The sequence below is a fragment of the Malus domestica genome, chromosome 15, assembly GCF_042453785.1.
Source record: "Malus domestica chromosome 15, GDT2T_hap1".
In the NCBI taxonomy this organism is placed as follows: Eukaryota; Viridiplantae; Streptophyta; class Magnoliopsida; order Rosales; family Rosaceae; genus Malus; species Malus domestica.
The window spans coordinates 39193210-39207017 of record NC_091675.1 but is presented as its reverse complement, the minus strand read 5'-3'; the positions used below and the strand labels follow the sequence as shown (position 1 = coordinate 39207017).

The 13808-nt window shown below is 38.4% G+C and overlaps 1 protein-coding gene across 1 annotated transcript; it reads left to right on the top strand.

Moving 5' to 3' along the window:
• Positions 1–732: 732 nt before the first annotated feature.
• Positions 733–1125, top strand: LOC139191910 (uncharacterized). The gene is made up of 2 exons (XM_070812940.1): positions 733–928; positions 992–1125. The coding sequence occupies exons 1-2, from the start codon at positions 733–735 to the stop codon at positions 1123–1125; spliced, it is 330 nt and encodes a 109-aa protein (XP_070669041.1).
• Positions 1126–13808: the final 12683 nt, after the last annotated feature.

Sequence of the window (13808 nt, the reverse complement as noted above, 5' to 3'; positions counted from 1 at the left end):
CAATCTATTTTAAACTTTTGTCACACTTATGCATGCGGAGGTCACTTTGGCACTCAAAGGACTGCACGTAAAGTACTTGAATGTGGTTTTTATTGGCCTACTATTTTTAAGGATGCTAGAACTTTTTGCATTGCATGTGATCGTTGTCAACGAACTGGAAATATAGGACCAAAAGACCAAATGCCGCAAAGTCCCATCTTTAATGTTGAAATTTTTGATGTGTGGGGCATAGATTTCATAGGTCCCTTTCCTTCATCTCATGGTTTTGTTTATATTCTACTTGCGGTTGATTATGTTTCGAAATGGGTGGAAGCAAGAGCCACCCGTACTAATGATTCTAAAGTGGTTGCAGATTTTGTTAAAACTAACATTTTTGCAAGGTTTGGAATGCCGCGGGTACTTATAAGTGATGGGGGCTCTCATTTCTGCAATCGCACCATTGAAGCGCTACTCAAGAAATATGGTGTCACGCATAAGGTGGCAACACCTTATCATCCTCAAACAAGTGGGCAAGCGGAGGTGTCAAATAGAGAAATCAAGCAGATTTTGGAGAAGACTGTAGGGCCTAACCGGAAAGATTGGAGCTTGCGCTTGAATGATGCATTATGGGCGTATCGTACGGCCTACAAAACACCAATTGGAATGTCCCCATTTCGGCTCATTTATGGGAAACCATGCCATCTTCCGGTTGAATTGGAGCATAAAGCACATTGGGCTATCAAAACCTTTAATATGGACATTGATGCCGCAGGTCTTCATAGGAAACTTCAATTGAACGAGCTTGAGGAAGTTAGGAATGAAGCTTACGAGAACTCTCGTATTTACAAAGAGAAAACGAAGGCATTCCATGACCGGATGATTCGGAGCAAGACGTTCTCTATCGGGCAGAAAGTGCTACTTTTCAATTCTCGCCTTCGGTTATTTCCAGGTAAGTTGCGTTCTAAGTGGATTGGACCTTTTATTGTTACTAATGTTTTTCCGCATGGTGCAGTTCAAATTCAAAGTCTGAAGACGCAACAAGAGTTCAAAGTCAATGGACATCGTTTGAAGCCATATTTCACACCTTTTGAGGAGGAAACCGTGGAGGAAGTCAATCTCCAACCCGTGGGCCCTATTCCAGCTTGATTGGAAGCATCGTCCGGCTGGAAGACGTTAAAGCAAGCGCTTCTTGGGAGGCAACCCATGCGAATAAAGAAGACCTAGGAAGCTCTGGCATCATAATCAGATTTGCGTTTCTAAACCCTACTCTTTATTGCTTTTACTTTGCCATATTTGTCATGTTTGCTAGTTGTGTTCTTTGCTTGTTTTTGTGTGAGTCTATGTTTGAAACATTGAGGACAATGTTTGGTTCAAGTGTGGGGGGGTAAACAAAGTGTTTTTATGTAAAAATTCGTAGGATTTTACCACCTAACATTTCAAAGGTTGTTTTTCATTGTTTTTAAGTGTTTTTAGAATGTTTTGATGTGTTTTTATGTGGCTTTACCAGAAAATCCGAAAATTCAAGAAAAAAATAGAAAAAGTTTTGAAAAAACCCAAAACAGAGTCGTTTTAAAGTTGTTTTTGTTTGTTTGTGTCGTAGAGTACCTTCCAACACAATGATGAGGATTCGGTTTTTAATTGCATGACTGTTAAAGAGAGTTATAAACATGGATGGACGTTTGATTTACTCTTTGGTTTATGCTTGGTTGTGGTTATAACTTATGAATTCACATGTAATCAAAAAGGAAAAAAATCAGTTTTTGTAACATGCTTGAAGGAAGGAACTCAAACTAATGCTACAACCCTGTGAGACTTGAGCCTAAACGTTTATTTGGAGAGTTAATAATCTGTGAATTTGTTGTTTTCTAAAGTCGTTGCATGATCTCATCATTCTTTGCTTGGTTGCTACTTAGAAGGCGTGTCATCATTATAGATCCAAATATTAGAACTCATACCTATTTCATTCAAAGCATAAAAACTTGATTAGCATAACTAACAAGATGAAGTTGCTTAGTAGTTATCACCAGAGCCAAAAAGCCTTCAACCCATGCATTTGTTTTTGTAGGATTAGCCCCTTTGAGCCTTATTTAGCCTATTTTGTTGTTAGCCACATTATCCTTACCTAGCCTAGATTAGGACTATCCATACCCTTGTTCTTAAAGGATAATAAAGCATGACTTAGAGGGAATTCCTTTTGATCAACATTGTGCAGAAAAATAAGTGTGGGGGAAGGAAAATTTTGTGTGCCAAAAGAAGTAGAAGGGCACGGGTTAGAAAAAGAAAAGAGCAAAATTCGTAGAAAAAGAAAAAATGAAGAAAAAAATGTGAAAAGTATGAAAAAGAGTTGAAAAAGATGTGAAAATGAGCTCTTAAGTGTTGGTTGTTGAAGAAAGGGTCCAAAAAAAAAAGCTTGAATTTGGCCCTAAGTGTTGCATGAGTCTTCCCCTTGTGTTTCAAAATCGTTTTTTGCATGCAAAAGTGAATTCTAAGTGTCAATTTCATTACTTTGCTTATTATTCTTTAAGAATGTTTGTTTATCCTTACCTTTCTTTGTTAGCCAATACCTTAGCCCCGTTACAACCCTTTGCTTCCATCTTGATTGTTATGTGTTTCAATATGTGGAGTTTGGAATTGGTATGAGCATATGATATCCCTGGTTCTCGCATCTAAGTAGTAGCATTCCATTCATGAGATCATATCTAAATGCTTATTAACTCCCGAAAATGCTTTCTTTGTTATACATATATGTGAGCATTCGTTTTCATATTTACATCAATCTTCTCACATATAACTAGTATAGGGTGTGGAGTTAGAAAATCTGTGTGAAAATTGAGTGCATATCTAGTAAGGAATTGAGCAAATTCTCTAAGGCATGTTACTACATTCAAAATCATGTTTTAAATGGTTATATGTGAACTAGTACGTAGTGACTATGATTAAGTATGTGCTTAAGTGTGAAGATGACTAAAATCTATGGGAATGATGATTTTTAATAGGTCATGTACATTGGGAATCCCTGAGACAAACATTGGAAGGTTTAGGTTATGTGTTGATTATTTTTGTTTCATTTCGTTTTGTTTCTTCGTTTTGCTCGAGGACTAGCAAAAGCTAAGTGTGGGGGAATTTGATAGGAGCATATTTATGCGCCTTAGTTAGTTAGTTCTTATGCATTTATGTTATGTTTTCTTAGTTAAGTTAGTCTTTTAAGCTATTTTCATGTGTTTTCAGGTTTTAGAGACAAAGTGAGCAAAAGGATGCAATTTGGAGCATTTTAGAGCAAAATTGGGCTAGAATGAAGTTCATGCACATGAAGCACAAGGGATGGACGAATTTGAGGAATTGATGAAGTTAGGAAGGCGTTTCAAAGTTGAAGAATTGAAGATACAAAGTTTCCTAGTTGAAGAAGGAAAGGGCTTAAACGAAGAATTCCAAATTGAAGAAGGATTCCTAATCAATGTAGGAGTCCTAATTGAAGATGGATTCCTAGATGAATGAAGTTTCCTACTCAAGCAAGGTTTCCTACATGAAGAAGAAGAATTAAAGCCAATGAATCAGCTCAAGAGAAGGATCTTATCCAAAACATTATCCATAACCTTATCTTAGCTTATCTTATCCAAACAAACCTTATCCTATCCTATCTTATCCTAATCTTAAACTATCCACATTTCAGCCACTTAGGAGGGTTTCTAACTAGATTAGGATGCTTAAAATCAGATTTCTAGAAGACCTAATCTTATCCTACAAAAATGGCGCCTAGGAACCTTTCTAGAAGCCTAAAAATCTGCCTTGTATTTCCTTCTAGAAACCATCCTTCTTGCCGTGAGTTTTCACCTATTTCCTTTGGGATTTTGGTTTCTAGAAACCTTATCTTTTCACACTCTTTGTGCTGCACCTTATCTCCCAATCCCTTTGGGTTTTTGACTTGTTTTCCTTATAGGATTGTATGTTATTATCCTATGCAGATTAGGCCTTTAAAACCTTGTCCTTGGCTACCTAGGAGAGGGGATTTTCAGCCTATAAATACAAGGCCTTGCCGCACCCTTTCATACACCACCCTCTACCAGATTTTCACTACACCATTCACCAATCATCCCTCATTGTGCCGTGAGTTTGCAAGGAGAAGAAGGAAGACAACTTGGAACCGTGTATGCCATTCAAGACGTTGGATTGTCGGAGCGTTTCTAGGTGTTTTCTATCTTTGTTTCAATGTTTAAATTTATTTATCTTTGTTTATTTGTGAACATGAGGAACTAATTTCTTTATAGTTAGAGGGGAATTCAAAACCATGATCATATGTTTTATATGACTTGATTTCTTCCAATTATGATTTCATGAATCGTGAATGTGGTTTACTTATCTATTTGATTGATAACTTGTTCTTGTATGTTAATTACGGATGCATACTTAGTTCGCATGCATGAATTTGATGCTAGAGTATAAGGGAATTTCACCTAATCGTTATTAACTTATATTCATAAGTAGTAAAAGTCGCTAGTCACGATTGTGTTAAGTAAATCCTAGGCAAGAGTAACATGCGTATCCCATAGTTATGAATGCCTCGTCAATGCTTATGATTTCCATTGAACTTAATGATCTTTGATATGTGTCTCTATCATGCGTATTCCATAGTTAGGGTCCTTGATAAGAATAATTTGGTTGTAATGCGTATCCCATTCAATTCAATGAATCTAGGGAAATCTGAGAACTAATTGGTCAATCTAGTTAATTTGGGGCATTGTCATTCATGGTTTATTGAAAGAGTAATTGGAAATCGAGTCGTATGCATATGTTTCATGTGTGGAGAAGGAACCTTCTAACTAGCCTTTCACCATCTTAATTTTCATCAAAACGTTTTTGTCAAAGTTTGTTTTCAAAGTTTCTGTTTTCAAAGTTAAAATCGTCCAAAATCAATCCCCCTTTTCTTAGTTGAGTCATAATAGTTAGACATCACTTTAGTTTGTGTTTTTAAGTGTCTTAGGTCAAGTTAAAACCAATTTTCATCCAAGTTTGTGTCTAGTGTTCAAAACTGCCCAGATTGTGGTTTTAAGGCAGTTTTGAGTGTTTTTGGGCTGTTTTGAGTCTTTTGGTTTGTTTTGGTGTTTTAAAGTTTAGTTTTGCATTCTTTGAGTCTAGTTTAGTGTTTTAAATTTGTTTTTACGTATTTGAGTCAGTTTTCAAGTGATTTTGCAATCCCTCCTAATCCCCGGTTTAGAACGATCCCTACTTACATACTTTGCTACAATTGATAAAAAAAGGGTTAATTTGAGTGTCAACATAATTTTCACATCAATTTTTATAGAGGTATGCAGGACGTTCAAAGCACACTTGAATTTCTGCCTGTAAAAACTCCCTTCTTGCACTTTTACGATCTTGACTTGTCCGACCTCTTCTTTCTTTAACACCTCTGAAAATGTCTGGCCCCTCCGACTGTTGTTTTGACTTGAACCTTGGTGAAGAGGTAGCCCCGCCTTCTCCAGACAACATATGGTGCCCATCCTTCATATCCCCTACTGGTCATTTTACCATTGGGTATTCGGTGATGAAGAATGATATGACAGTTGCGGTGGTGGCCAGGAACCTTGTCACTCCGAAAGATAACAGACTACTTGCAAAACGGTCTGATGAGTTGGCTGTTAAGGATTTTCTGGCTCTCAGTGTGCAGTGCGCAGGTTCCGTGTCCAATATGGCCCAACGCCTATTTGCCCGAACCCGTCAAGTTGAATCATTGGCGGTTGAAGTGATGAGTCTCAAATAGGAGATTAGAGGGCTTAAGCATGAGAATAAACAGTTGCATAGGTTCGTACATAACTATGCTACAAACATGAAGAGGAAGATTGACCAGATGCAGGAATCTGATGGTCAGATTTTACTTGATCATCAGAGGTTTGTGGGTTTGTTCCAACAACATTTTGTTGGAAATGTGCCCTAAAACCAATCATATGATGATACTTTATGGACATTTCACATGTTAAACTAATCTAGTTTAATATCAAGGGCAAAGATTATTGTTTGAGCCGTCTCATGAGACCATTCTTTCGTAGACACATCCTAAATGTTCCTGATCATAGGATTGCCAATTGGGCATTGACAGTCCGTTAAGATCAGTACGTGATGTGTCTTCTCTCAGGGAGAGTGACTAGTCTCGAGTCATTGGTGTGTGTGACATCAAGACAAGTACGGTAGGTGCTCAATAGAGAATGAGTTCACTGAACACGATCAAAAAAGAGTTCTCATATTCATGTCACATGAGAACTCATGGTTGGGATAATGCAAAGTAGTCCTTTGACCTGAGGCATCATAGTTGTCTTGTGGTTAGGTATTTGATCTTTGATTATGTCAAAGTCACCCCATCCGCGGGTGTCCATGGCATCGTCGGGGTTAAGCCACTTAGCCATGGAGGCAAGTGAATGCGCAACAAGGGATCTCTAACCTTCAAACCGTTTGGGGGAGAATACTCTATGATATGATTAAGAATCTCTGTCCAGAGTATGAATGAGATTTAGGAAGTCGTTCCAAATCACATTCAAGGTAATCATATAAGCACACGAATCACATTGGATAGTAGACATGAATAAACTATCAAACTAAACAATGTGGTCAAGAGTATTGTATTAGAGAAAGACCGTATTGCATTTGTAATCCTAAACTGAATAGGTTCTCCACCTCTTCTGATTAGCTTGGGTAACCATGATATGCTGCTAGGTGTCACTCATAGTTTGTGGAAGCCCTAAACGTGTATAATCACTAAAGGGAGAATTGAAAGTAAGTTTCAATTCACAATCGATTTGAAATGGTTTTAATCGCCCACTGCCTCGCTAAAAGGAACCTAATGGATCGTACACCGTGTAAGGTGGAGATTGAAAAAACAATGGAGATGAGTAAGAATAATTAAATGGTTTAATTATTTATGGCAAGGATTAATTAATATGTTAATTAATCAAACGAATAAGTTCGTTAAAGACCTCGGGATAGTTTTGGACCTTAAGGCCCAATGGGCTTCGAGCGCCAAGCCCATTGAATTAAGTTGTATGACAACTTAATGAATAATGATTCACAAAGGCCCAATTAGCCCAATAATACCCTAAGGCCAGCCATTTAGAGATGGAGTGAGTTTTGGACTTATTTACAAGTTTACCACTCCAATGAATTAAGGTATAAATATGACTTTATAGCCAAAATTCATTTAGGGTTTTCTTTTGGGGAAAGGATGAGAACATAAGCTCTCTTTTCTCTCTAAAGTGGCCGGCCTCCTTGGAGGGTTTATCTAGCAATCCTAATACTCCAAGGTCACTCATTTCTTCTCCAATCTAACCTTGGTGAAGAGACTTAGAAGTTCTCAATTTTGGGAACTTGGAGAACCATTTCATCCATCCAAATCCATAGATCTAAGGTGCAAGGAATGAAGGCCCTCTCTTTGGGTGATTAGCCTTTGCTTATGCAAAGAGGAATCTACAAAGGTATAATTTCTCAACTAACAAATGTTGTTTTAAGTTGAGTCAAGGTTCACCAATCTACTAGGCTTTGAATTTCATGGTTAATTTTGTTTTAAGTGCATACAAGCATGATTCCGCCTTTAATTTGTTAATTGCATGCTATAGATGTTGCTCAAATGAACATGTTTTTCACAAAATTTCCTTCACATTTGCCTTCGTCTTCTGGGGCTGTACTGCGTAATGAAGCTCCAAATGATCAACCTCCGATGCCTCCTCCTTCTGGGGCTCCACCGACTACTGAGGCTCTGCCGACTACTGAGATCTCTCCTAAGCAGCCTTTGTGAAGGCTCCCTCTTGTATTTATCTACTTAATGTTCCTTTTTTTTTATGAATGTCAAAATACCTTGCATAACTGTCAGTGTTTCAAAACCCACACCAAAAACAATTAAACAAGCAACAAATAAAAATGACAATCATGGAAAAATATCAGAAAAGGGAAGGTTTTTAGAAATGCTAAACTGATTGTGGAGCAATTCAAAAATCTTATTTGAAATCATGAAACGCTTGCTTTAACGTCTTCCAGCCGGACGAAACTTTCTTCTAAACTTGGATAGGGCCCATAGCAGGGAATTGATCCTTGAATGGAAGGTGATGCTTGACGTGATCCGGCAATGGTTTAAATTCTAGCGTAGGTGCCTGAATCATCAAAATTAGCAAGTTAGTATATAATAAAATCGAAATTGGAGAAGATGGCTTACTTGCTTGCTCCAACACAAACTCAATTACGAACACCACATCTTTGAAGGTTGCAGGGATATGGGACTTGGCCAGCTTTGGTGTTTTGAGAGTTATGACTTTTCCCGTGTCATAAAATCTAACTTCTTTGGGAGTTTTCATCTCAAAGGTATCTTCTTTGATGAATTGTAGACATTCCCCATCCACTTCTTGCTCTTGATTCTTTGGAAAGGTTCCGAATATGCCTTTCTCACCTTCTTCTTCCTTGGATTGCATGATCCTGCAAGGAATAAGGACATTTGGTGAAACGGGGTCGGGACGAATTGAATTTAGGCTTACTTTGGTTGTAGTGGACGGCATAAAGGGCATATGGGGTTGTAGCAAGGGTGGTTCTTTCCTTGCCGTGGCCTTGTTACTCTCTTTTTCTTCAAGCATCAGCTATTCATCCATGTTTTGGCTTGGTTTGGACGTCTTGGGTTCACCTCCAACCTCCATAGCACTTCCCAAAGTGATAGCATCATGGATTTCAAAATCTTCTTTCAAATTTTCAACAGTTGAGTCGGAGAATTCACTTTGCTCTTGAATTTGTGCCGTGAACTCCATAATCTGCCCAAATTGCTTTTCCAATTCGCCCGTCTTCTTGGCTTGAATTTGCACCTCTTTGTTTCGGTTTTCTACACCCTGGTTCAAAAAAGTGAGTAACTTATTAAACATATCATTATCTAAAGATGTACCTGAATTGAATTGGGTAGATTTTTGTGGTGGCTGTGATGGTTCATATGGCCAGTGATAGAACTCCTCTTCTTGCTGCCAATATCCATCTTGTTGGAATTGTTGCGGTTCTCCACACATGTAGTCTGAATAATCTCTCCAATCTGAATTGTAAGCGTTGGAAGATATGTTGTCCCATGATTGGCTATGGCTTTGATAACCCCAAGCATCTTCATTCGCAGTGAATTGAGAACATTGATGAGTTGGATATCCTTGCCCATAGGACACACAACATGTAGGGACACTTTGCATTGTGGTCCTTTCGGCATATTGTGACAATTGAGAAGTAAGTTTTGCCAATTGAGCTTGAATGGTAGCAAAATCCATGTTTTACTTCTCTAGTCCTTAAAATCAAGGAAACAAAAATAAATCAAATATCACAAGTAAAAATAAAAGATACAAACAGAAACAAAGTCAGTAACTAAAACAAAAGACATGAAAAAGAAACAACGGGGGATTAGCAAAGTTACTAATCCCCGGCAACGGTGCCAAAATTTGATGCGATGAAAGTTAAGCACTCAAATTAAACCCTCTTTTGACAATTGTAGTATATGTATAAGCAGGCATCATTATGGATCGGGGATAAGGATGGATTGCTAATCTAAACTAAACTGAATTACAAAAAGACACTTAAAAACACTTAACTAGACTCTATAGACTCAAAACACTTAAAAACACAAACTAAAACAGATTCTAACTAATTAGACACACTAAAGTAAAGGGGGATTGGGTTTTGGAAGAAAATAAAGTAAAAACAAAACAGAAACTAGAACTAAACAGATTTGCACGAAATTGGTTGTCTTGGATGGATGATGGGCTAGCTAGAAGGTCTTTCCCCACACATGACACACTTGCATACAAATCAATCTCCAATTGATTTTCCTTTACTCATTGAATTGGATGAATGCATGCGACAACCCAAATCATTCTCTAAAAGTCCCCTATATGAATGCATAATAGATATACAATTAAAGATCATTACGTTCCATGAAAATCATAAGCGTTGACGAGGCAATTGTAACTATGAATGCATGATACGTTTGCCAAGAATTCAATTAACGCGATTGTGACAAGCAACCTTTACTACTCATGAATATAAACTTGTAACGATTAGGTGAAACTTATTTATATCCTAGCATCAAATTAATGCATGAAAACTAAGTATGCATCCTTAATAAACATACACAAATCCGTTATGAATAAAATAGATAATTGAATTGCAATCATAACTTATCAAATCACAATTGGAAGAAATCAATTCATATTGCAAATATATTCATGGTTTCGAATTCTCCTATAGCCAAAAGAGGTTTAGTTCCTCATACTTGCAATTAAACAGAAACAATTGAAATTAAACATTGAAAACCAAAGTAGAATACACCTAGAATGCTCCAGCAATCCAAATTGAATGACTAGCATAACTCCTACTAATCCTCCTTCCTTGCAAATATGCGGCACCAAGGTGTGAGTGGTGAATGGATGGCCTCTTGTAGTGGTGGATGGATATATGTGAGTTATGGTGAAGGGTGGAGAGTTGTGTAGATGATGTGGTGTCTTTGGATGATTCCCCCCCCCAAATTATGGTGAAGGGTGGATGTATTTATAGGCTAGGGAAAGGAGTGTATGGAGTTGTAATGAGTGGATGTAATGGGTGTAGTGGGTGAGTGTTGTGGTAATGAATGGATGTAATGGGTGTAGTGGGTGAGTGTTGTGGTAATGAGTGGATGTAATGGGTGTAGTGGATGAGTGTTTGATAATGAGTGGATGTAATGGGTGTAGTGGGTGGATGTTTGGTAATGAGTGGATGTAATGGGTGTAGTGGATGAGTGTTTGGTAATGAGTGGATGTAATGGGTGTAGTGGATGGATGTTTGGAGTTGTAGGTCAACACATTTGCACACACACATGCTGATTTCTAGCCTTCAAATCTTCAAAAACGTCCATCCTCATGTCTCCATGCTTGCACTATCCAATCTTGGCTAAAAAATGCTCTAAAATGCTCCAAAATGCACTTTCTTGCCAACTTTGTTATTATGACCTACAAACACACGAAAATAGCTTAAAATACATAATTAACTAAGAAATAACAACACAAATGCACAAGAACAAGCTAACTAAGTCGCATAAATATGCTCCTACCATGAAGCAAAATCAATTCATGGTACCCAACAAAAGCTTCAACTTCGAAGCTTCACCTACAAAGCTTCAACTCTAAAGCTTCACCTACAAAAGCTTCACCCACAAAAGCTTTACCCACAATAGCTTCACTTACAAAAGCTTCACCCACCACAAAAGCTTCACATACAAAAGCTTCGCCTCCCACAAAAGCTTCAAAAGCTTCATCCACAAAAGTTTTACCCACCACAAAAGCTTCACCCATAATAGCTTCACCTACAAAAGCGTCACCCATAAAAGCTTCACCAACAAAAGCTTCACCCACAAAAGCTTCACCCACCACAAAAGCTTCACCTATAATATCTTCACCTACAAAAGCTTCACTCATAAAAGCTTTACCAACAAAAGGTTCACCCACAACAAAAGTTTTACCCACAAAAGCTTCACCCACCACAAAAGCTTCACCTACAAAAGCTTTACCCACAAAAGCTTCCCCCACCACAAAAGTTTTACCCACAAAAGCCTCATCCATAAAAGCTTCACCAACAAAAGCTTCACCCACCACAAAAGCTTCACCCACAAAAGCTTCACTTACAAAGCTTCAACACAAAAGCTTCATCTACAAAAACTCCACACTATCTTGATCAAGATAGTGTGAAGCAAAATCAATTCATGGTACCCAACAAAGCTTCAACCTCAAAGCTTCACCTACAAAGCTTCACCTATAAAGCTTAATATATATATATATATATATATATATATATATATATATTTTTTTTTTTTTTCTAAAATTCGAAAATTTAAGAATTCGAAAATTCAAAAATTCAAAAAAAAAAAAAAAAATTGTCTAGGCCTCCTCTTCTTTGGGCCTAACAACTTTCATAACAAATATATATGAATAAGGAGTTTTGGGCTACCACTTAGAAAGGAAATGCCTCATTCGTCAACTCTCTCGACCGGAGACTTGGGGAACTCCTACCATATGCTACTGCACCTTGATACTCGGAAGTCTCACGACCACTTAGTGACTTGGATTTTTCAAGTCTCCAAACGAGAAGTTTTCCTCACTCGGGAAATTAAAGGAGCACTACCTCAATCTACACGCTTCACTCACAAAGCTTCAACATACAAGCTTCAACAAAAGGAAAAATTCAAAGAACTTAGTGAAGAATGCCTTGGTGTATTTAACACAATACGTTGAAATGAAGCAAAGCTTGTTTATTGATATCTCCGATAAGTTACTAATATGTACATATACATGAATCAAAATAAACAAACAAAAGGGAGCCTTCACAAAGGTTGCTTAGGAAAAGTCTCAGCAGTCGGCAGGGCCCCAGAAATAGGAGGCACCAGAGGGTGATTATTTGGAGCTTAATTACGCGGTACAGCCTCAGAAGACGAAGGCAATAAATGCCTTTGGAACAAACCCACAAACTTCTGATGATCAAGTAAAATCTGACCATCAGATTCCTGCAGCTGGTCGAGCTTCCTTTTCATGTTTGTAGTATAGTCATGTGCGAGCATGTGCAACTGTTTATTCTCATGCTTGAGCCCTCTAATCTCCTGTTTGAGACTTATCACTTCAGCCGCCAATGATTCAACTTGGCTGATTCGAGCAAATAGGCGTTGGGCCATATTAGACACAGAACCTGCACACTAAACATTGAGAGCCAGAAAATCCTTAACAGCCAACTTATCAGACCGTTTGGAAAGTAGTCTGTTATCTTTGGGAGTGAGAAGTTTCCTGGCCACCACCGCAACGGTCATATCATTCTTCATCACAGAGTCCTCAACGGTAAGAGGACCAATAGGGGATAAGAAGGATGGGCGCCATGTGTTGTCTTGAGAAGGCATGGCTGCCTCTTCACCAAAGTTCAAGTCAAAATGACGGTCGGATAGGCCAGACATTCTCAGAAATGATGAAGGAGAAATGAGGTGCAATAAATCTCTGAAGTAAGGGGAAAATTCCTACAAGCAATAATTCTCTGAATGTACTTTTTGCACACAATTGGTGCCCTTATAAAAGAAAGGGCAACAAGGCCGTTGGTTCAAAAATCGAAGAAGCACCACTCTCCAGATTCCGAAGAGGCACCACTTTCCACACGCAACATCAGCTCCTCGGGTACCACAGATAACTTTGCCAAAGATCTCTGACAAAGGTTAGACACATAAATTTTGAAGTTCCAGCTACCCTACTATTACCCACAAGGGTAAAGGAATAGCACCACTGCTTGATAACTAGAAAGTCCCAATGTGTGTCAACCTCCGTGCTCCGTGGTAAGGCAGACTGGCAAAAATCCCCAACCTTTACTCGCATTCGAGAAAACAGTCCAAACAGGATTACTTTCTCAAAAATCGAAGAGACACTACTCTCCGAATCTCAAGAGTCAGACTCCCAACAGGATGGCTTTCTCAAAAATCGAAGAGGCACCGCTCTTCGAATCTCGAGAGCCAGACTCCCAACAGGATTACGTGCTCAAAAATCAAAGAGGCACCGCTCTTTGAATCTCGATAGCCAGACTCCCAACAGGATTACGTGCTAAAAAATAGAAGAGGTTTCGCCCTCTGAATCTCGAGAGCCAGACTCCCAACAGGATTACTTTCTCAAAAATCGAAGAGACGCTGCTCTTCGAATCTCAAGAGTCAGATTCCCAACATGATTGCTTTCTCAAAAATCGAAGAGGCACCGTTCTCTGAATCTCGAGAGCCAAATCCCTGACAAGATTGCTTGTTCAAAAACCGAAGAGGCACCGCTCTCCAAACTTCGAGAGTCAGA